The sequence below is a fragment of the Leptonotus elevatus genome, chromosome 3 (genome assembly GCF_054856555.1).
Source record: "Leptonotus elevatus isolate MCC_2025b chromosome 3, RoL_Lele_1.0, whole genome shotgun sequence".
Lineage (NCBI taxonomy): Eukaryota > Metazoa > Chordata > Actinopteri > Syngnathiformes > Syngnathidae > Leptonotus > Leptonotus elevatus.
Window position 1 is genome coordinate 17438070 of NC_141241.1, and position 25674 is coordinate 17463743.

Sequence of the window (25674 nt, forward strand, 5' to 3'; positions counted from 1 at the left end):
TGCAAGATGTCAAATAATACAAATAAGAATTTGATGCCATGGAAATAAGCGATGTAACAGTCCAAATTGATGACGCTTAAGTGGGAACTGTGCTTGTATACATACCGAGATTCATGTGACCAACGGTATACGCCACTTCTTGCAATTTATTAGCATCTTCATTACCTTTGGATCAATGCTTGTCACAACATACTTGCAATATGTTGCACCGGTTTTGAATGTCAGCATTCATTCTGTGATCTGACACATCTTTTAAGACCCTGACTACATTTCACTGGATTTTATAAAAGGATACTGAATGCAGAAAGGTCACTTGTGGCAAAGATAGCCGGAAGAAACAAAGTTCGTGCTGTGATTGTTTGATTTTTTCCAGGAATGACATTGTCCCTCAGACTCAAACTGCCAGTTGTTTACTTGCACTGTTCAAGACCGGCCCTCACTCGCCTCCAGGCTGACGGTTCAGCTATGGTTTGGAAATGCTGTGCCCACGGAGACTGGCTTGTCTGCTGTGTGCCGGTCATGCCTTCACACCAGCTGCTAGCATGACTGGCAGCTGAAGGATCCTCAGAGACAATCTAGGCCGACAGATACGGTCTTTGGCAGATGCTTGAAAGCGGCATCCTGGGTGAAATGAAAGGGAAAATGTACCCGAGCTGTCTGTTGTCAATCAGTCACTGCACTCTAATTAAGTTCAATGGCATAAATGTTTATTTTATGTGACTGTCTCGTGAGATAAGGATAGTAGATGCCCTAAATCATGCATTTGAACCCTTTTGTAGTAGGATTTTATTGTCTCAGGGGAAGTAAATATTTGACTGAGTTTATCCATCAAAAGAGTTGTATCAAAAATGTGGCCTTTATTAAGATAGTCATACTCTGTTTTGATTCTTAATTTAACAATATGATTATTATGTTTTGAATTGAATGTTCCAGTCATTTGAGATCTCTATAGTAGTAAACTGAGTTAGTTATAGTATTTTCTCTCTTATTAGCTATACAGGGGGGGTGATATATGGATATGACAATATTTCTAAAAGGAATTGGATTAAGGAATTATGCAAGAGACAGCCTTTTTATCCCCCCCATTCTACAGTTTAATTTAATCTAAATGTAAATGCCATCATGGTCTCATGCAAATAATTTTGGAAATGTGGATCATTTTTCACTTTATTGCTCAAGGTTGGATTCTGGGTAGGACATTTTCCACTGCTTTAGCCTCACTGCATTGAGGATCCCACTGCAAACTGAAATGTGAAAATTGGGATTGGTTGTAACTTGTTGAAGAGTTGCTTTATTGAGCAATACATGAACTAACACCCAAAGTGCTTAAGGACCCGTCACCTTTACTATTGAAGTTCTCCCCATCCTGCATAGCCACACGATTTTTACTACATTACGCTAACACTGTGCCAGTGCAGCCTGCCTGGAACAGAGGACCTCAGCAGGCATCATCACAAGTCTCAACTAGTCTCGGCAAAAGTGCACTAACAAATGAGAATCATTGAGCTCATTCAAACACTGCCAAAGGGCATTAAAATACTACAATTAAAGATTAAAGATCATAAATATCAATACACCATAACAATATAAAGCACTGTTTGGGTGGGAATTCAAAATAGTTTCAAATCAAGATGTTTTCTGTTCAACAGAGTGCCACATTTTCATTGGCTTATTTAGCTACAAAACAGGGACAACATATAAAACCAGCTTTACCCTGCAAACTACAACCACAAAAATGAACACAAAATAATTATCTTTATGAAGGCAGATTGTTTAAATACATCTTTTGGGCAGGGTATCATAAGATTGTGCAGGTGTAGCAAACGTTGTGGCTATTGAGTGAAGAAGTTGACAGTCTTCAACACACCTGCTGCGAGGATTGAGTAGCACTGAGAGAATACCAAAGCCTAATCGTGGAATCCCCATGGAGAGAATGCACAGACAGCAAAGCAGCGGCGTCAGATTTTCGACATTTCCTCTCAAACTTCCTCTTCTGTCCAGTATCTGTGACATAAACAAGCAGGTCTCCTGCAGTGGTATCCTCCTAAAGAGTAGCTTGCTGTGTCGCAGAGTTGTGTTTTAAAGTCCAAGTAGTATTTTGTTGACATGTTTCTTCAAGTCAACAATAATAAGAAAAGAAAAGAACTAAATAGAACGTAAAGCATTAACAGTTTGTGCATTATGATTTAATGCTGCAATTATATTCAATTTGCTGCCGCCTCAAGTGTGCCCGCCTTGGCCACTGGGAGGCAGTACTGTTTTATACAGTCATGCAGACACAAACAAAGAAAAATAAACTTCTACTACTATTAGTTATTTTTTATTGAGGATTAAAATATATGCCTATAAGCGTGCTCGCTCTGGCCTCATCTATTCATTCTTCGGGTAAAGGTCAGTGAAGGTAAAATAGGACACAGTGACACAGGTGGGAGATGGGCATGTACAAATTATTTACAGCTGATGGAGTCAGCACCCCGGTGGTAAAGTGGCTAAATCCATTTTCTGCATTGCTTACATTAGGAGTTCAAACATCTGTTTGTATTTAGAAAGGGGCAAATGGGCTCAGGTTGTCATCTCTCATCTGGAAAGTTGTGGCTTCATTTAAAAAAAAAAAATGTTTGCATCCTGTTAGCCAGATAATCAAGTTGCTCCTTGAAGGTTGACTCTATCTGCACTATATGCTGTATATTCAATCCTAGTGTCTGAAGGAGAGCGTGGTACTTTTTTAAAAATGTATTTATTACATTTTTCCATCATATGCTGGATCTGCAAATTGCCTTTGGCAGTTCTTTGGCTTGCTTTAAACATAAGCCGAAAAAATGGACACACTCCAAATTTCATGGACGGCTGGTTTGATTACACTGTTGTGCACAATGACCTACTTGACTTAGTGTGACGTTGTCCCGGACACTATGTTTAGAAAGCATTAGCTGTGCACCTCAGAGGCTTTTCTTGAAGTGAGTCAAAAGCTAGTCAAAGGTTAGTCATTTCTCTTCATTTACTCATGTTTAGCTAACATTTTTTTTACATTCTGTGTAGTAGTAAGAGGACCATAAGGGAATTGAAGCCCTAATTGGCTCATCTCATCTACTCACTTTGGTTTTGAGGGTTGTTTTTTTTTTACGCCTACACACGGGAAACTGGGAACACGTCAGTAAGAATTAGACATGCCAACAAACAACGACAGTGTAGGAGAAATAAAACTTTAGCTCGCTAGAAGGCACGGCAAAGAGAATCTTTTTCTTAGTCATATCACACTCTGGTGCAGAAAATAGTGGCATACGATGTGCTATAACTTAGAGCTCCATTGCCACACACAACAAAGACAGACACACAAAAAAAAAAAAAAAAGAGCAATGATGATGACATTACCGAATGAACAATACTGAGCTCTTTAAAAAAAAATATATGTATATAAAAAAAATTAAATAAAAAAAATAAATAAAGAAATAAAAAGGAAATGACTACAACAGCAGCACAACAGTCTTGCTCCTGTCTCATGTAGGTGGCACCCCATCTCGCCTCTTGTATTGCTGGAACAGTGGTGAGACCAGGTTATTGTTAAAATTAGGGATGTTCGTTGCCACTTTTTTCAGACCAATACTAGTAGGAGTACTCAACTCTTGAGTAGTCACCGATACCGATAACAAGTACTGAAACCATTAGTACTTTTGATACATAAAATTTCCACACAAAAAAAGCAAGGACAGATCATTTTAAAGCACACCTATCTATTCCAATATATTATTTATCCTTAAATTGCATGAAATTAATGGCAATTTTCTATTTTCCAAAAGTTATAATTTAATATAATCATATAATGGCGTCAAGAGGCTATACTGGTAATATCTGCTGTTTTGAGTAGTAATGTTTTGAAATGAGGTCGGTATTGGTATCAATACGATACCAATACCTGGTATCCGTACTCGCCCATCCCTAGTTAAAATCATGACTGGTTGCATAACAAAGCATGGCTGCACTTAGAGCTTGAAATCTAAAAAAGCGACTTCTAACTGTAAAATAGATGCGAGTTGCCACAAAGACCAAATGGATTGTATTTTTGCAGAACTTCATTACCAAGCCACGGAATTGCACTTGCAAAAACAACTTCAAAGAGTGATGAAGACTTTGCCGCTTATCAGAAGCGAACAGTGTTAGTTAGCGATTATCTACTGTATGCAGCCAACAAAACTTTCTGCAGGTCTGCTTACCTTTTGGTTTTTACATCGTGTTTCAGAATGTGTAGTCTGGCGGCCGGACTCCAAATCTGGCAAATCTTCACCCAGACTACCTGACAAGTTATGGGCAGAGAAACTCATGTAAGGACATTTGTTATGCAAATGCCCTGCGCTGTTACACAAGAGTGGGGCGGAAATTCTGATGAAATTATTTTGCTAAAGTAATAATTCAGTCATGTTGAAGACATGTTTACTGAGATTGGTAGTATATTTATTTTAATTGTTTGCTGCCAATATTTGTATTTTTTTAAGATTGCGTAATTAAACAATTAAACAAACACACTCTTGGTAACATTTTCAGAAATAGTCTTAAGTGGATGTGTAATTCACACTTAATAGGTGGGCAGGCCCATCAGAAGTGAAGGAAAAACTTAATTTAGTCAGGCCATAGCCCTGTCTAATACAAAAAAAAGTGCCTTTTGTGTGGGCGTTAAACATTCACACATTTCCGCGATTCACCTCGAGCTGTAACTAGTATTTACAATGCAAATGCATATTACCTTAAAGAAAGCCCCTTTAACACTATATTCATAAACAGCCATTTCTCTGCGTACTAGAAATACAAGAAAATGATTGTGTAGCGGTTGACATAGCTGAGTTTCGGGCAGATGCCTTGGGATCCCTTCCCACTTAATGTGCCCAAAGTAAGCTGAGATGCAGCCCCTGCAGTGACACTGAACAGGATAAGCTTAGAAAATGGCTGGATGAAAAAGGAAAAGCACCACCACAGTTCCATCTGCTTGATAAGGTGGGGGCAATGACCCACAAGCCCTCGGTGCAAAAATCCCTTTATTTCGTCTTATTTCAGCACAGTGGCAGTGAACAAGATGGACAAACGTTCTGCATTACAAGCAGCGGTATCAGTAACTACAATTTAACTTTCCCGGTGTTCATGAATGTTCCAGAAGAAAAGAAAAAAAGCATTTTTATGCAAGAAGACCATGCTGTTAAAGCAGTGAGGCTTGGCTCATAACAAATGAGACTGGCGGGATGCAGTAGCATTTGCCTCAGCACCAGCCAGCCGCATGTGTGAGTATGCATGTGTGTGCGCGGTGCAGTTAACATTGTGGCTGATTAGGGTCCACATGGATAATAAACAAAAAATACATTTATTATCTAAAATCTAACTTTCGGTTTTTATATAGCAATTTACCCATGAATTAAATAACATGCAGTACAATACATTTGTGAACTTCAATCCTTTAAGCTGAAAGAAAGCTACATTCGATAAAAGTAGTGACAGTTGCTGGCATTTGCATTATGTGTGGCCAGACAGGGCGGAATAGATTCAAGGGGTTGGGAGAATGCTTACTTGTGATGATAAATGACGATACATTAGAAACTGCATTTATATTTGTCAAGTGGAACCTAAACCTATGTAACGTATGTACAGAATTTGTCATGGAAGAGGGTCTCGCCAAGTGTGTTTATGAAATTCAGGTTTGCCTAACACTAACTAACAAATCCCTGTAGATGGTGGCATTGCATCATCGCTTTGGATTAATTTTGGAGATGATAAAGATGAGTACGTGAATCTTGGCTTGTCACATCAATTTTGAGAGAGAAAATGTTCAATATATTAGAGGTCTAACATGTTAGGCATCTTTCACTTGAACAGAGTTTGATTATGTATGGTTAAAACAGAGAATTTGTTGTTGTAGATAGTTAGTCGATTGCTGTTCAAAGAGTGGATGAGCATCACTCGTAAGTATATATCTAAGAAAATAATTATTTTGCAATCAAAATCAATTTCTCAGTCATGTTTTTGTTGTTTTTTAGTTTGAGGTGTCACAATAGCAAAAGGTATTACCGTCAAAATCGCTGTTTTGATTGGCAACAAAAAGCTTGTTTTCTCTGCTTTTTGGTCAGAAACCAATGTTTTTGGTGAAACCAACCAATGCTCTACTGTTGACTATTATCGAACGGAAAAAGTTTTCTTTTGAAAAAAGAGGGTCTTCTCTTTCTTTTGTTAGTTTAAGTTCACAATTAGAGCACACCATGCTGCCTGGTTCTTGAAAGATCAGTCAAAAACGCTTGGCAATATGAGGAACTTGCTGCTTTGAATATGGCAGGCAGTGAATTAGGTAACATTTCTCATCATCTGACAAGGCAGATGTATATTATTATATGCAGGGATAGCAAATGAATTGTTAGTGAGCAGTGACGCATAGTATAACACTACTACAAGTATGTCAAATCACATGCTTTTTGTGAGGAACAGTGTTGAAGGATGGCGGTACAATGCGAAAATTGAGTGGAGCGGCCGGTAAATGTACTGATAGCAGACAGTGTGAGATGATGCATACAAGCGGCAAGTCGGTGCCAATTATTTGCACTGCTCTGGGCAGCAGAGGAGGAGGAGCAGCTTTACCTTGCATGTACTTTGATGTGAAGAGTTATCATGGCTTGCTGAGGAAATGCGAAATGATTGCAGCGGGAAATATTTTGGGTGTTTATTTTTTTTTGAGAGCCCGTCTTGCTGCGTTGAAGGATGGGAGATTGGGCGCAGTGAGATGAAAGCAGAATGCTTCAGAGAGACATACAAGTATGAAATGGAAAATTTAATTTCTAAAGAAATATTCTCAATCACATGTGCATTGAAAAGTTTCTGATTTTCTCATATTTTTTGTCAAAAGGCCATTTATGCTCTGGTATTAGGGTTCTTTCAGGCTTATGCAAAAAGTACTCGAACTTTTGTGGAGGAGTGCAAAATGTGGATTTAAAAAGTCTACACACATCAAGAGAATTAATTTCAAAACTTTTTCCACCATTATTGTGGCCTAAAACCTATTTAAAAAAATATATTATTATAACTATCATGTGGCTGTGTTCAGAATTAGGCCCTGTTCAGGCGGAAGCAAAGCCGGCTTCGTTCCTCAAACTAATCTCGTACACGCAGAAGCATTTCAAGACTTGCGTGTGTCCAAAAGAAGACGCTGAGGACGTTTCACGGCTGTAATGTATATGCCAAGTCTGGAGTGGCGCTGTAGCGCAGCCACAGGGAGTTAACGGAAAGCGTAGAAGAAGAATCAGCGAAGAAGACGAACACTTTTTTTTCTAACTTTATTGCAATCTACAGAACAAACATGGCTTTGCATGTATCAAAACAACAAGAAGTGACAATGGCGGTTGATTCAAGTACAACACATGCTTGTTGAACGTGGGAATAAAGAAGCTAAATATTTTACTGCAAAAGCATAAGCAAGCTAAGGAGGCTGAGCAAAACGACTAAGACACGGCTATCCGCCATTGTTGTTCACAGACCGGATCGCGCGCAGTCACCCGAGAATTGGAGCAGACAATGCGTCGTCATCGAGCGGCGACCATTACGTCATCGCTGGAGGAGTATCCTGCATATGGTGTCCAAACGAACGCGTACGGGGCGCGTTTTGAAATCGTTTCACTCTGGAGCCCGGTTTCAAAAGTAAACGGTTTTAAGCTCCAAAACCGCGCCGTCATGTGGACGAACGACCTAAACGGTAAGAAACTTGTTAGGATACATTGAAACTAGCTTTCGTGTGGACGGGGCCTTAAGCTGTCACATTCAAACTCATGTTAAATGGGAAACTGCGCACACCTGGAACTAGTGATGGGTCGTTCGCGAACTAGCCGGTACAAAGAAGTGTTCTTTGAAGTGAACTTCCTCTGTCACCCCCCCCCTCTCTCTCTCTCTCTCATTTATTGTTTGTAGCCTTTTTAACTTTCAATAAAATAAACAAAAATCTTTTCTTTTTTTTTTTTGCTTGATAATTTTTGCTATTTGCAGTCAGTAGAGTGCAATACTTAGTTCACCAAGTCATTTATCAAAATGTATGCTAAATTTGTTGGAAATATTTAAAAGAAAAGCTAAAGCTAAAAAAGCCGTTTGAGAGCCAAAAAGAGCCGGCTCTTTTCACTGAGCCGATCCAAATGAACCGGATCACCCAAAAGAGCTGAAAATCCCATCACTACCTGGAACCATTTAAGGACCATTTTGAAACCATTTGGTCAGCCATTTGATTCACATATTTGAAGCCTTGGTAGAGATACAGTCGAGCCTCTTATGTCGAACCTCTAATTTATTTGGAATTCACAACCATTCCATTTACTTTACTGTACAAGCAATACCTTAAATAAGATTTTAACATTCCCGTAAAGTGTAAAAACTATTAGCCACTTTTAATATTACGACGTAAAAACAAGCTACAGAAAACATTCAGTGTTTGTAATGATGTGTTTGCATCTCGCGCATCTCGTTTTTAACATTGTAACTTTACATTTCACACGTGGGGAAAAAAGCCAAATAAGTCAATTTTAAAAGACTTATCATTGTACTCACATGTGTGCAAATGCTTGGCCACTCCTCATAAGAACTCTTGAGTTTCATTATTCTGCTCCACTTTCATCATGACTGAGTGATTGTGGTGAGGACATTAAAGGCACTTTAAAGTGATATTGACCCAAATAAATAGTAAAACATATGCAGAGTTGATCCTTTGACGCTTGCTGAACTGAGGTCTTGCATGATATGCGGGCATCTCATAGGTCATCATTCATGAACTCTGTAGTTTTGAGGGAATTAAGGGATATTTTTCCCAAAGCATCTGCTCTATCTGCTGTTTATGTGCCCTCACTATTTATTAATGTTGTTTTTTTTATTAAAAAAGAATGTGGTGTGTTCCACAAGAAAAGCTATGATGAATGCGCTTCCATTAAATGATACGTCAGACTCATGATGTTTATCAGTAAAATGCAGCCTACCTCAGCCACTTCTCTACCTCGGGCCTTCAATGATGACTCATGGCATGACTGATGGATGAACCCATGCTTCTCCAGATATCAGGGTGAACAAGGCAACGCTATAAAGCACTTTTAGGCCTGTGAAGATAGAAAGTCGATTTGCAATTGTGGCTTATTTATTCGTAATGAGCTGAAACTTGAAAGCTGTGGCCGATGACATTGTGTAGTCTGTGCGAAGACATCACTAACAATCAATGAGCACTTTGCTAGGAATACAAACTCAGATTATACATGACTGTTGTAATTAGGGTCGGGCATCGTTTGAATTTGGACGATTCCGGTTCTTATTCCAGTTCTTTTGGGCTATTTAACTATTTTTGGATGAAATTGTATGTGTGTTTTAATTTCATGAACTTTTTAATGTATGTGAACTTCACTATGAATTTCTCAAAAGGCTTTTTTTTTAACCATTATACCATTTAACCATTAATGTCGATGATCTTGAATTTTTTACTAGAGCTTTATTTTTGAGAACCCCTTAAAAATACATTAATACAACAGGTACATTTATAGCATGCTTCTGAGCACCAATTAATGCGCTCATGTAGTATTATTTTTTCGATAAAAATAAATAATATGTATGACAAACGCTGCACTTGTGGGGCACACAAGGAAGATGTATGTCTAATAGAAGCAGTCTATGAAAATGAAGAATGAATGTTTCATTTATAAACAATGTTCTTCAAGGTAACTGTGGAAACACTGCTTATCTCTGTGTCAGTCGCCCTGTGATTGACAGGTGATCAACCCAGCTTGAGCCTAAAGTGCTCCGCCTTTTGAATTAACCTTTGACACCTGTAAAATTGATGTGTGAATGATATTGATTGTGGCGTGGCATTTCATTCCCTAGGAATCAGAAGTAATTTGGTATCTTGACTGAAAGCTTTATCGCATTTTCGCTATAAGGACAACAAATTGCAGCCTGTTATGAGGAGGTACTATAAAAACTATCATCGAAATGAAGTGCGGTTAGCGACTGAGCTGTGAAACAGCGGCATTCGCGCCCACACAGCTGATTAGAAGACTTCACAATATGAAAGCTTTAAATGATTCTGCTAAATGCAGGGCCTGCAGACGTTTAAAAGCCGAATAGTGTGCTGCATTCAAATGTCCACTTGAGGTACTGGCAAAAACAACAACAACAAAAAGCACAGAATTGTCTGTGTCTTTTCTTCCAATTTGTCCTCCATTATACTAAACCACACAGAACTTTACAACTCAAATTAGAATACACTCAAGGCTGAACAATCACAAATATGTCATGAACTATTCAAAAAATCAGTCCAGTCCTGAAGGTAGAATAGGCCATGTGTGTTATGCAGCAGAAAAATGATACATGTATTGATATAACATAATCCATACTGAGCAGTTAAAAAACTGGCAGTAGTGGGAGTGACCACTATACACCAACCATATTCAGACAGGATACTTGGCAGTACTATGTATACTAATAGTACATATGCAGTTGATTGTGATTAAAAACAGCAATAATAGGCTGCAACATTATATGTGATGACTAGTATACTATACATGGATCCACAGTATTACATACAGTATGGATGCAATTGGGATGAAACCAGCAATATTAATTATCAGAGGTGGAGTGACATGCATAGATAATATATTGTGGTGCCTTGAAACAAGAGTTGAATTGGAAAAAAAACATGTCATATCATCTTTCCCCTTTGAAAAGAATGGAAATATCATGCCAAAAAAAATAATAATTGTAATGTGTTTTTAAATAAAGAAAATGGCACTCTTTAATATTATACTTCCTAAAAACATACAATAATGACATAATTGAATACAAGTTTTTTGCTATATATATATTTTTTTTTTTGCTTGACTTCAATGGCCATTGTGCTGCTCCTTCTGTTGTGTGGCCACATATATAACAAGTCCCTCGACAATAACGACCATATTGGCCGTTTTACCATGCACCAAAATACGACTAAGTGTCACGTATTGTAGTTTAGCGGCCTCCATCGACCATGTTAAATAGCGAAAAAATACAAAGATGAGACTCAAACCCAGATCGTCTCATCAGGAGACTAACGTTGATCTTAGTGTTCATTTTTAGTGTTGACATGTAAGTCGATTCGCCGTCGGACTAATGGTTGGGGTTAGGATGAGGCTTTCATGAGGTTGCGTCTTTACATGCGACACTAACGGTTGAGATTAGGAAAAGGCTGTAGACCGTTGCAAAACATGTAGACAACACTAAGACAATCAGTGGACAAATAACTCAGATAAACACTTGTCTTCTGACCAGACAAACTGGGTTCGAGTCACAGTTTTGTATTTTTGCAATATTTAACATGGACGATAGAGGTCGCTAAACTAAAACACGTAACACTTGGTCGTAATTTGGCACCTTTTCAAAACGACCTATGTGGACGTATGTATTGGAGGACTGACTCCACATGTAATACAGATTTACGGATATTCATGGATATGTAAGCCACAGTAGTCTTCTTCACAGACTATAATGGTTATGTGCCTGTGAGTATTGTTTGATAACTTTTTTTTAGCCTGTCTATGGCCATTTGCATGGTTCATTAGCATTAAGCTAAGTTTACTAAGGTGTGGTTGTGTTATAAATGCACAGGGTGTCATTTGCTTTTGTTTTATATTTAGTTTGACAGTAAACTTCAACAGGACGTGGCAATAAATAGCTTCAAGGCTCTTTTTTGAAGAATTGTTTGCAATCTGTCAAACTGCTGCTTGTTGTGAAGTGTGTCATATGTCAATTTTTTACCCAAGCAAAGAAAGCTTCAGAACGACAAGGCACAACAACTGCATGATGAGCCGTGCGCATGAAAGTGGAGGTGGTTGGCCCCAAAGTACGTTCAAATGTAACAGTGGAAATAAATTATTTAATACCTGTTAGTAGGCCTATCACCATCTGCAGGAAAGGGGTTTATTTGCACTTTATTAAACTTCTATTTAATAGCACCTGGAGTGTTGAAAACAACATTCTTATCCGTAGTGGCCCTTCACTAATGGTTGAATGTCAAGTCACAAAGTCATCAAACAGTCCCAAACCTCCCAGCAATCTTCCTTGTGTCATAGTTCACTGTTATTGGATTTTAATCAACATGGTTTCTGTCCTCCCCCTTTTGAACATTTAGCATCTGGAGAGCTACCTCCTGACAGTTGAGACCGCAGAAGGCTAGAGAAGTGACAACAATAAAGATTGCTTGTGAACGGTGGCGCGCTGCACTCACGATGAAGAGGCTCCTCAGCTGCTCTCACACTCGAAAAGACGCAAAGCACCAGCAAATTGGAGCCTAATGAATGTGGTTCCCTTTTCCGGGCATTCAAAATAGCCTTTTCATTACAATAATAAATCACCACATCTGCAGGAGTGTTATTTGTGAGCGGCGCATTGCAGATAGTCTTTCAACTTTTCTTTCTTTCGGCATACAGAAGGTCTGCAACCCTACACTGTAACTCTGTCACAACCTTTAATGACACTCTATTCTTCCATTGTATTTATATTTTTGCTTAAAACCAGGTGTGGCAGTGTGGCGGCAGCGTGGAGGTTCTGCCTTGCGCCCGCATCGCCCACATCGAGCGCGCTCATAAACCCTACACGGAGGACCTGACGTCTCACGTGCGACGCAATGCCCTCCGAGTGGCAGAGGTCTGGATGGATGAGTTTAAGAGTCATGTTTACATGGCCTGGAACATTCCTCAGGAGGTGAGTGAGCTTCCACACAAGGAACACCATGAAAGGTTTTGGTGCAAATTAACCTCGCTGGAGGACAAAAAAAGTAAAATAAAATAAACCTCTGTTGTTTGCTGAAAAGCTCCTATTTGATTTTGCTGTGCTCATCTGGTGGCATCTTCTTGTCAGTACTGTGTGTTGAAATTAATTGAAGAGTTTCATTTTGACATGCATAGTACTTTGCCGCCATCTTGTGGCATTTGTGGACAATTACGAGCATTTGGTGCGGCTTCAATGGTGGATTTTCACTATTTGTGGGGTTATATGTCTCATGTAATGTTTTGCTTTTACAATTTTTCACTTGTGACTTTAAATTTCATAAAAACAGGGTTTTTTTCTTAACGTCATCTTTCATTACGATTTATTATGTCTTGTGTGTGTTAATCTTTATCAAAAACACATAACAGAAATAGTGGTGGTGGGAGGGGGGTTCTGGCTGATTAATGGCATCTCAACTCAATTTAATGTTTTTTTTATACTGATTTGATACAATTAAACTGAGTTTGGCCACTAAACAAATACAACTCTTAAGTTAAGGTAACTTATCTATGCACATTAATTCACTCTTGAAACCGAATGAATCGCTCTTGAACTGCTTACAAATTGAAACACTTGATCATTTGTCATATCTTGTTTTTTTTTATACTGAGGTGATTTTCTGAGGATTCTTCAAGGTTCTCATTTTGCGCAGAGTGAGAGTAGTCACGATTTGTTCTTTTTTTTCTCCTACTGTCGGGTGCCAAGTAGTAACAAGCATACTATAAGAAACTGTTGTTTTCAGACATACGGCTTACCCTATACCTACTAAAGTTACCTTTTAATGTATCTGGACTAATGATTGCTTTTAATCATTTTAATTGTTTAATTATTTTATAATTATATAATTATATAATTTTTGCAAAGTCCTAATAATATTTTAATTGTCTCTATACTCTGAATTATCTTGTACGTGAAGTGTACTATACAAATAAACTTGCCTTGCCTTGCCTAAAGTTACTTATCTATTTATTCATGAATTTTAAAAAATCCTAAGTTTGTCCATTCATCCATATCCAGTCTTTGTTTTAGTCACCCAATTACACCTTTATGGACCTTCTTTTGTATATTTGAGCGCCGTCATGCTGGAACACAAAATAGGCCTTCCCCCAAATGTTCCCATAAACTTGATAAATTAGTTCATTTGTATGTTAATAGAAATGTGCTAAGAAATTAACATTAGTTAATTTATGTTTATCTCTCCAGCATTTTCCAACCAATTTCACATGATCTGCAGATTTTTCTCCACGGATGTGTTTAGCGTTTTGGTAATACATATCAAGTGAACAGATGTCATGCTGATAATTTACTAACTGGAATGGAAATGTGCCTTTTTCTCTCTGTCCTCTCTCAAACCTTGTCCCCTAAGCTCTATTTCCAATAAATATAATGGTGGAGAGAGTATTTCTAACTTCCCTGTTGCACAGGAAAAACTGTTCCAGCATAAAAAGGCATACAGATTCACCTTTCTGCGTAGCTGAACAGGACCCCAAAAAAAATCATTCATCATCCTGTGATTGATTGTCTACAATTTAAGAGCTTTCACTGAACAGTATTTAGGTCTTCGGGTGAGGAGATTGTCTTCAGAGAGAATCAAGAGATAAATGTTTTTCTTCTCTGGAACTGAATTTGATGAATAATTAGATCAGCACACTATGTCTTCTTATGTTAATTGTATTATCCCTTAGAGACGTCTGTATATTCTGTTAAATAGATGAACATCTGCAGGCAATTTATTCAGCCAATAATGAGGCATTTAACTTGGGCCGTACTCACTAAGCATGAAATTTAGCCGCAGCCCAAAGAATTAAGCACGCAGGGCAAATGCCACTGTTGGTTTACCTTAGAGAGAGTGAAAACCAACAGCATGAGACACTTCTCGACGTTTTCTGGCCACCAGAGAAGAACTGCAGTGACGCTGTGCTTTGAATGCATTTTTGAATGAGACATAAAGACAGCCATCACTGATCATGAAATGAGATTGACCATAATAATGCTGAGTGTGGAAATGTGATGTGACACGGTTTACAAGAGATGCTAGGAAATGTCCAATGTCTATAGAGGCCATTTGCTAACACAACAGATGGCCTTGGTGGTGATTTACGCCTCGGCCAATTGTACCTAATCAATGTTCTGCTTTGTATGCTTATGTGTGTTTGTGTGCATGAATCCAGGACTCGGGCATTGACTTCGGCGACATATCCGAGAGGAAGGCTCTGAGGAAGAGGCTGCAGTGTAAAACCTTCAGATGGTACCTGGTCAACATCTACCCTGAGATGAGAATGTACAGCGAAACTGTGGCATATGGAGTAGTAAGAAATGTCATCTTTTAATCCTCACCTTGCTTACATTTTAGCAAAAGCCAAAAGCAAATACTCTGCTGCCATCACTTTAAACTACTTGAATTTCCTAAGGAAAGTAAATTGTGATTTCCCAAAACTATTAGCACAATGTAGAAAGAGGTAGAGGTTTTTTCTCTCTCAATGGAACGGTTGCCCTAGAATGCTTCTATTCACAACATCGTTTTTTTTTTAAGACTGCTAAGAAATTGATGAGCAAACAAGCACAAATACACTGGGCCACATAAAAAAATAATATTCTTAGAATTTATTTTCTCTTTAAGCTGTTTGGCTGAGTCATTACCTCTGCATCAGAAGTAATACGCTCTTGTTGTCTTATGTCAACCTCCATGATGCAATACAAGCAGCCTGCTCACTAAAACAGACACCATCATTTCTGTCAAGAACATTTATTTTAAAATGTTTGCAGTTTGAGTCACAATGGAACATTCTTCTCCACATCAGAATCAAAAATAGGAAGATTCTTTTGTCTTTTGTCTTTTGTTGCTGCAATTTAACCCTAACCCTAACTCTACCACATCACGAGAACAGTATTGTTTGAATATTTTATTGAACAACAAAAATTGAAAACTGACTAAAAACTAAAACTAAAAAAAAAAACATAAGGGTTGGACCCTAATAAGAACTAAGAAGCTGCTTCTGTTCACTATTCAACCTTGGCGGAGGTCAGCTATGTCGTTCTAGTTTAAACTGTAGATAATGCTAATCCAACTGGAGGACTTTGCAGCAGAATTTTATTAGTCAGGATAACACACACAGCTACGTAGGCATATGCTGGCACTGTTTGTACTGGCCCAAGCTGGAATGTCCCTTTCCTCCCACATCTCATCTGAGAAGCTCCCTAATGCACAGTGACAGTCGGACTGCACTATTATGGCCCCCCCGTTGTATGGGTGATTTGTCCTGTACAAACTGGCAAACGGCAGCTGGAAAGCAAGGAAGCGGGCCAACCTTATTACATTCATTCATGTCTGTCGTCCTCATTATTCTATATTTGCTGCATGCAATTGATGTGCTACTCAGTGGCATTGGCTTGACGAGTCACTACAGCGGGACACTAAAATAAAACACACCACACATTGTCTGTTTACATTCATTTTTAATTAGTTGTCACACTTTCAGGTTTTTTTTTTGTCTGTGTGTTCAAAAAAAAAGATACAGTTGTTGGGGAGAATTTGTGCATGTCTAAAATCACTACCTTTCAGGAAATAAAAAAAAAATAGAAAAATAACACATTATGCTCCTTCTATAGCACCACCCCAAAATTGTGTTCAATCAATAATTGACTGCACTAAAATTGCTAATTTAGTATTCATTATTTATTACAATGGCAGGAATAATTGAATATGTCACAGGCGGCTGCCCTCTGCATCAAAGTCTACGACTGACCAAGCAGTGTAACAGGCAGAAATGAATCTGCGCGCACTTACCTTTATGCCTGACCATTTCCTTCTCCACTGAAGCGTTGCGATTCATTTTAACAAAACGAGCTAACATTGAAATTTCCGTTCTTGAGGCGCCATAATTCTGCACAGCTCCTGCAAAGAGGCGGAGCTTTACAACACTTCTCAGATAGTTTGTTGATTTGTTTTCAAGCTATGCTCACTTGAAATTGGAGATTGGAGAGGCAAAAAAATAACAAACAATACAGGGACAGATCGATACCAAAAAAAGAAGACGAAGAAGAAGAAATTGTGACCGATATGTCTCAACACCAAAATCTTCTTTGGAAAATAAGCAAGCTTTAAGAACTAAGCTGTTTTTGAAGACGAGTAGGCCAATCGATTGTGACTCATGAATGATTTTAAACTTGCATTTGCTAATCCACGATTACTTGAAGGCTTCTACACTGTCATCCATCAGTTGTCAAATTTTCCAAGTTTGTCTCCACAGGTGTCGCAAACATTGCTTTTTCTTTCTTTCTTTTTTTACCGCACGAAACTTGAAAGGTTTACATTTAAGCTCTCACAAAGACCTTGCGCTGCCTGTGGCTTTAGTGATTAGCACATAAAGTAAACGTCTACAGAGCCGGTGGGGAGTGGAATCATCCCTGGCAGTGTTCCACCGCCGCTCGCTCTGCACTCTCAAAGCACCATTCTCGGAGCCGCTTGTGGTGCACCAATCAGGCAGAGCATGCTCTAATAACTGTGTGACAAGAGCATAGGTAATGCTGTGAAATTTGCATTTTTATGAAGCAAAAAAGAAATCCATATTCAAATATTATGACTCACATTCTTCAGATTTGTGTATACTGTATTTACTTAGAAAATGTCCTCTTGTTGTTGATGTTCATACTCACCGGTTACTCAGTGCTTGAGCAGTTTTTTTTCACTGGCTACTTACTGACGTAATTATTTGGAGAGCTACTTTTTACTTTTACTTGAATCTTTAGCACCGTCATTTTATTGACTTTACTGCCCTATTCGGTAATTTGTGTGTGCATGCGTGTGTGTCTTACAGCTGAAAAACTCTCTGAAGAACGACGTGTGTCTGGATCAAGGGCCCGACAATGACAATGTTCCCATCATGTACCTCTGTCACGGAATGACACCACAGGTTAGAGCGACGTTCTCATTTAACAGCCACAGCTGCATTTCAAAGCATGTCGCGTGGCTGATGCCTCGCAAGTTTCAAACCTAATTGGACTATTTGTTCAGGATAGGTCAGTCTAAATAACAGCGACTCTAAATGTCCTCAAATGTTAGCACAGCTTTATCCTCATCTGTGTTTGCCAGCCTCATCAAGCTGCTATTGATCTCTTCATCCTTCTTTGTCTGAGCAAATTGCTTTAACCTTGCTGTGACACTTTTGGGGTCTAAACTACTCTGGCATTCTTTTTCACAAATGGTACCAAACTAATTGCATCTGTTTTTTCATTCTTCTAAATCTGTAATTATAAAAGTGTGCAAGGAACCTTTTTATTTTGGCTCCAGGGCTCAATTATGATGTATAATTTACTTTTCGGCCACTGTGCTTGCAATAATTAAAGCACAACAAAATGCCATCTGATCATTTTAGTGCCCTTAACGGAAAGCTGTTTGAGATTCAATATCCTTGATATCCACTAGTTTTCTTTATGTCTTTACAAGTCAATTCAGCGCTCTAGTTGAAGAACTTACTGGTTATGTTTTTTTTCCTCCTCTGCTAGTGCCACATTTCGCCTAACTAGTACTTAAAGTGGACATCAAGGATATTGAACAAATGCGCAAAATAAAAAATAAAACAATAATAATTATAATTTAAAAAATGTGCGGAATCTGAACACCAAGAAGATGCATGTATGGTAATGATAAAATGTAATGTGTTCTCTGTATGTGCAGCACAGATTTCAAATCCAGTGTCAACATGAGCGCATTGCAAATCATCAAACCCACTCTCTCCCATATTTAAATGCAAAGCCTTTTTCTTTTTGAACGGAGATTATTTCCCCACTAAATTCTCAAATGATCAGTATCCCAGCTAAATACAGGAAAGCCGATTTCCTTGAAAGAAAGGACATTTGTAAGGATTCAATATTTATGATCACTTCGAATCCATCGTGTGTGTTGTATGCTGTCTTCGTACTTCTCCAGTCAGCAGTGACTTTAAATCAAGAAAATAGGTAGTTTCGATTCTTCCAAAAGTGATCCAATTTTACAATCCATTGACAGTTAGGCTAATACAGTACATTGAAAATACATTTTAGGAATCCTTGTGGAGAGAAGTGATATGGATGGATGGATGGATGTTTAGAATTAGGCTCCATCCTAAATCCACTCCGCTTCACACTTACACATCCAATTCCATTGTTGCGTAGATGACACCCTGTGTGATCCTTCCACCGTCTTCCCTCTCTGTCGCCATCGAAAACCAGTTGTTATGTTCTTACAGAATGTGTACTACACCAGTACTCAGCAGCTCCTGTTGGGTCTCCTCAGTCCCACTGTTGACGATGATGACAACAAGTGCCTGGTGGATGTGAACAGCAGACCACGACTCATCGAGTGTGGCTATGCCACAGCCAAACGCATGAAACTACACTGGCTCTTCACTCAGGTGCTTTTTATTTTAAACAAAACTAAGGACCTAGTTTACTAAGATCCCAAATAGTGGGAACTAATTTGCATGTTACTCAACTTTATTTTGAACATTTAAATGACAATAAAACAAAAGAGCATAATGTCACAATTGTGTCAAAAACAAATAACAAACATTTTAAATTATTCCACAAAACAAGGATGGAACTTAACTGTTTTGTTCTCCATAAATAAGAGTAATAATGACTTCCAAAGAAATTAATTTACCAAAAAAAAGACTTACTGTTCGAAATGGAATAGGATGAAGCAACTGCTTATCTAGTCCTATCCCAATTTTACCTCACTTATTACTTTAACTCATTATTCATAAATGCTTTAACAAAAATTGTACTTCCAACCACTTGCAATGTTCACACTAACATATTAGGAATTTTGTCATAGATTATGTGGCATGACTCCGTCTTGTGATTGTCTCCAAACCAGCCCATAGATAAGAAGCTTGAAATGCTAAAAAGAAGATACAAGAAGATACTGTCTCGATAATTAATATACAGCTGTGTGTCCCCCCCCCCCCCAAAAAAGTTCTTGAGGAGACAGAACAATTTGTTTATGTTTTCAGGGAGGATCCATTCAGAACAAGAAATCAAGGAGATGCCTGGAACTTGTAGCAAACAGCGACAACGAGTTTGGTTACCAACTGGCTCTGCAGAAGTGTACTGGACAGAAATGGTTCATCACAAACGTGTTGTATAGCAATTCTCTATAAGCACACCTGACTTGCTGACTGACTGACTGACTGATTGCGTATGAAGTTTGTGTCTGTATCTGTGAGGGTAATTCTGCTTTCCAGTCAGCTGCAAAGTAGAAATATCACACTTAAAAATTCTAATGTCCAACTTCAAAGCGTTCCAGTCCACGGTAAACATAAGAAAACATGGCTGATGACCTCGATAAGTGCTTCATTAGCATTCAAGCTACAACCTCCAAACCCAAACGCAATCCATGACTCTCGTAGACTTTGATATTGTTTAACTTGCTATAGGAAATACAGTAATGGACATTGAAATAATTCCAGGCTCATTACTGTTGGCATCATAAGCGATCTGTGAATTGGCCAAACTTTGTTCTGACTTCAGGTGGCATTTAATACATTTGTCTTCAGAGGTTGGAAATCTCTTGACCACAGTTTTCTGGAACACAGCAAAAAAAGATCAAATGGGGCTGGGGAAAGGATGGCACCATGACGCCATTTGATGCTAAATCATATTGCGAATGTTACAACATTTAAATGTGCCCATGGAAAGGTGAGCGACTAGTATTTCAACTGATATTTATATGACAAGCTAGAATACTTTGTATATTTTCTGGTAAAAGCAGTACAGTCATATTTTCATTGGATGAAAAAAAAGGTACTGGGTTGAAAACTGGATTGTTTTGGGCCTTTCTTATGGCTACCGTGTAGCAATCTGTTCCTGCTGTAAGTATTTTATTTCACGGTCTCAGGTTTATTTTGTGAATTAGCTGTATAGCCCATAGGACAAATGGGGAACAAAATGTTGATTATTTTCTGATTGTTAATAACCTGAATATTTGTCATATATAACGGTAAATAAAAAAAATGTTTAAAACATTAGCTGTATGTGTCTTTTTAACAAAGACAAGAATCTCAATGTCTATCAACTATTTAAAATGCAATTAACACACACCAAAAGCCACTAAAGTACAAAATCTGTGCAAACAGAGCGGTAATCAAAGGATAGTTTGCAGGACAATGAAAAGAATCGACCAGGTGTTTGAGAAGCACCACTGCTTTGCAACACTGAGAGCTACAAAGGAAAGCGGAGTAATGAAATTCATGATGAAAACTACTACGTTGTATAGTGAAAAAGAAATGTGAATTGCCGTTCGCATAATAAGGTGCTTCTTGCTTATCGCCGGAGAGCGTATACTGTATACCAAGTGGGGAAAAAAATAGATGTTCTTGCACACACATATGCAGCTTTTCAAAAAGTACACAGCATGGAAAGAGATGTCAGTGAAAAATAGGTTACTCCCTGCTCCGACTGTTTTGTGCACCTGAGGAGGCGACTGGTGGCCCAGCCTGTTTTCAAAATGTCAGTCCTCATTAGAAACTGCACTCGAACAGGCCTCAACAGATTAAATATACATGGAAACCCACTTTCATCAAAAAGACCTCCTTCACTTGCACTTTTTAATAGATGCAACATGATCCCCTCTGTATGCTCAAGCAGGCCATGCTGAAAAATATACAGAAAATTACTACTCACTTACATATTTTTAGAATCTGAAAGTTCAACTTATGGGGATGGCCATGGGAGAATCTGATTCTGCTCAACTGGGAATTTCCAGCTTGGTAACAATTTTATTGATGCACAAGTGCCAGTAGATGGCAGCGATGCACTAATTTAGATTTGCCGTCAGCCCGGTTTGTAAGTACACAGGAGAGAAAATGGCCACACTCGCCCGCCCACAAGATTTTACACTTGGACAAAGTGCCAGCCAGGAGACATACTAGTCTCTCCAGTGCGTACTGAGTTGTCCCTGGAGCTTCCTCCCGACATGCTCCAATCACCTCACCAGAGACTTCCCAACGAGATCCCTGAGCCACCACATCTGGTTCATCTCGATACGGAGGAGCATCGGCTGTACTCTGAGCAGTTGACCAAGCTTCTTACCCTATCTCTAAGGGAGCGCTGGACACTGCGACAGAAACTCATTGCTTGTATCAACAATCTTGTTGTTTCAATCACATCCCACAGCCCGTGACCATAGGTAAGGGTGGGGATGTAGATCGACCAGAAAATGGAGAATTTCCGCTTTTGGCTCGGCTCCTTTCATCAAGACACACCGATACAGAGTCTGCATCACTGCAGACGTTGAGCTGATCCGCTGTCGATCTCACGCTCCATTCAACCGGAAACCTTGTTATGACTTTTACTTCCACTAGATAGTGAAGTTTGAGCCTCGTAAAAATATTCCCCACTGTTCAAAGAAAGTAACAATGTCCAATTTAATATGTTAGATGAAAACAAAAACAAAACAGTCCCAGCCCCCATGCACATTAAAAAACATATTTTCTCTTTTCATTAACATTTTTGTCCCTCCAAATGGCGTATTTGTATTAGCCCTTATTGATGACCAACTTACATATAAAATATAACTTGTAAAATACATTTTAAATCAACTTTTTTATATGGTTTTATTTGTAACTGTTTAAATATTTTGTTTTTATCACAGACATGTATTAAACAGTATGCTCTGAATTTGTTTTTCATCATACACAGCCCGACTCCTTTTACTAAAACCTTTTTAGCCATCTAGTGGAAGAGAAAAAAAAGTGAGTTACAGTACTCAGCAGGAATAACATCATCAAGCTAAATGCTTTGACCATAGTTAGACCTAAGGTAAGTCCTCTATTTGTTGAAAACAAAAAAATTCCCCAACCTTAATGGAGTGTGACACTCAAACTAAGACAACTCATATTATTCAAAACAGACATTAATGTCAAAATGTTTCTTTCTTTTTTTATCATATAGTTAAGGGTTTTTTTTTGTTATCATATCACACATCAACACAGCGAGGATGTTTTCTCAAGCAAAAACTCTTGACATTAGCATTGATTTAGCAACCCTTTTTGTGTTTTTTGTGCAAAATATATGATTTACGAATAAAATATTTAATGCATAAGAAATGCACCATTGATGGTTATCCTTTTCTCAAAAATATAATAAATGGCTTGTTTTTCAAAATGGTGTCTTGTTTTCATTGCTGGTTTGACATCCTTTACTACAGCGAGTGAATGGGTAGAGAGTGACATCTAATGGTTTACTGAAATCATACAAATGGGAGGTGCATAATATGAGAAACTGTACTTGAAAAGAGGCCTACTACTATTGTGTCAATATTTATTTTGTGTTTACGGCTGTAAACACAATTGTGTTAAAATGGCGATTGCACAGGTATGTGCGTGTTTCTTTGTGATTTCAATGACTGCAACCAGACAGAAAGAAAAAAATAAGACGGTGTTCAAAGTGCACCATGCAGAGGTCACTCGGCAATAAAGAATGTCAGTAAGCGATAGTGCTCGTGGACATCATTTATGCTCTTGATTCGAGCTTGCACATCTAACTGAAAGTCCGCCTGAAACAGGATGATAAGAGTGCACAACAGTACATTTTGTTCACAGATAAGTCACTGAGCAAAGGCCCGGTTTTTCAGTCCATACTTCTCAACTTTCTCTTTGAATCATTACAAATACAGAGTTACTGTATATTGAATGTGGTGTTCTAACTTACGAGACAGATAAAGCCAACCACGGTTGAGCTTTAGACTTTTTTTCTCCCCAAAATTGGATAACGTTTTCTATAGTTCTGTATTTCTATAAATCTCTGAGAGTGTTTACATTTGCAAAAGATCACTTCTACATCATTTCTAGGAAATTACAATGTCCCATCACTGTTTTTGTTTGTTTGTTTTTGTTTTTTCAAACGTGCCCACAGGAAACTTATGTGGTCCAAGGGTGCCTATTGCCTCCTAGGCAACAGGTGTATATATATATATATATATATATATATATACATATATATATATATACATATATATATATATATATATACATATATATATGTTGCTTGCTCTCGAGAAAGAGAAAAAAAAGTGAGACGTGGCTGCAGAATCAAGCTTATTTTTCTGACTATGGGTAGACCTAAGGTGTTTTCTTTTTCTTTTTGTTGTTGTAATGGAGTGTCACTCAAAACAATGTAACCCTGTGACTCATATGTTCTGAAAGCAACATATTAATATGATATCGTTTATTATTATTAATATTGTTTAGAACTACTTCAATGTCTACTAATAATAACCACAAAGTAATTATGACAAGTCAGAAAGAAATTGTTGCTACTATTTGTTATCGGAGTTTGAGGTGCATAACTGCCAGACTCTTGAAGAGTTTTTTTCCACCTGCTATAAGACTGCTGAAAAGAAAATGAAAGGGACGAGTGCAATACGTATATAATGAGTTAAAACTCTCCCGAAAGTGTAAATTGTATTGTTGTTTTTAATTTAAGGTTTTATTTTGTTTTATTTACTGTATAGTTTTTTTTCTCTGTGTTTTTATTTCGGGCTGTGCATTTTTGACATTTCGTTCAATGACAACATCTGGGATGCTATGTTTGATGAATGACAATAAATCTGAGTCTGAGTTTCTTACTACTCATATTTCTGTTGAAGTTATCTTTATTGTCAGTTAGGTTTAGTTTACCGTTAAAAGGGCTTGCATCAAAACAGTTCCGGAAATGGAGTGAATTGCGAAACGCTCAGTGAGTTTTCAGTACGTGACGTCACCAGGGCAGGCTAATCACGTCTCCCATTCAAAAAGCGACTACCTTCCTCGTGACGCACACAACCAGTCAGCAGTCCTTCTTCACAGCAGCTGCGAGCCTCTACGACTAGGCCGTCCGCTTTTATTTCGTGGAAATCCAAGCTTCTGGTGATAATTACGACAGATCATCATCCTTTCACCCCCATTCATCGCCTAATTTTCTTAATACTTGGCGACAAGAGATCAATTAAGCTGACGTTCTTTTTGTAAAAGGTAAGTACTTTCCGTTTTTCCACGGCTTGGCTAATGTTAGCTAACTGACCTAGTTTGCGGCTTTTGGTGGATTGGATTGTTAACGTCGTTATCTGACGTCGACAAAACAAAGAAACTGCATTTTTGATCATAGTTATTGTGTGACGATGACCGCTTTAACGGCCATCTCGAGAAGATATCCACCAGTCTGTCGCTGTGTGCCAACATCCGGTTTCTTAACAAAGACTTGAGGAAAAATAGCTCCTGGACTCCTTTTTCTCGTTTTCACCCTTTTATTCTTGTATACATCTAATCCAGTAATACTATTATATTAAATAATAATAAAAACAATCACGATAACATTTAAATAGCCCTTCAACACTTATTTTTAAATTAATCACCAAAACCTGACGATAATACTACTAAACCACAAACACATATACAGAACAGAATTAATTTAACAAATTATTCGAAAATTATTTAAATTTATATCCGACTAAACATTATTTTAATTGCCATAATCAATCGACGTAGTCCCATCCCAGTCGCGTGTCGATCAGATGATTGTTCTGTGACAAGAGCTGTTAATTAATCGCCATTATCAGCGGTAATTTTCCATTTAATGACGTCCTGTATTCGGCCTAGTCTCGGATCGAGTTGTGAAAGCGAATCGAGACGTCGACGTTTTGCTAAGCTAATGCCTCGTGCCAGGAACCAGGATAGCGCCGCCTGTGTGTGTACGCCACTGAAGAATTTGGCCCCACCGGCACGTGTAACAGTCATGTGCACAAGTGTCTTTTTTAAATAAAATGGCTTTCAGTTGTTTAAATGAGTACTACTTGACTCAACCGCGTAATATATAGTTAGATCTATTTAGTAGATCAACTAGGGCCACTAGTAGGCTATAGAGTGACTGTTT

The 25674-nt window shown here is 38.2% G+C and overlaps 1 protein-coding gene across 1 annotated transcript in view; it reads left to right on the forward strand.

The window, feature by feature from the left end:
* galnt18b (UDP-N-acetyl-alpha-D-galactosamine:polypeptide N-acetylgalactosaminyltransferase 18b) overlaps positions 1-22018 on the forward strand; it is a 69526-nt gene extending 47508 nt beyond the window's left edge. The window contains exons 7-11 of the mRNA XM_086071684.1: positions 12535-12720; positions 14958-15095; positions 17604-17699; positions 19014-19178; positions 19779-22018. Of these exons, the coding sequence (XP_085927810.1) occupies positions 12535-12720; positions 14958-15095; positions 17604-17699; positions 19014-19178; positions 19779-19925 (732 nt within the window). The 3' untranslated portion in view covers positions 19926-22018. The remainder of the gene's footprint in view (positions 1-12534; positions 12721-14957; positions 15096-17603; positions 17700-19013; positions 19179-19778) is intronic.
* Positions 22019-25674: the final 3656 nt, after the last annotated feature.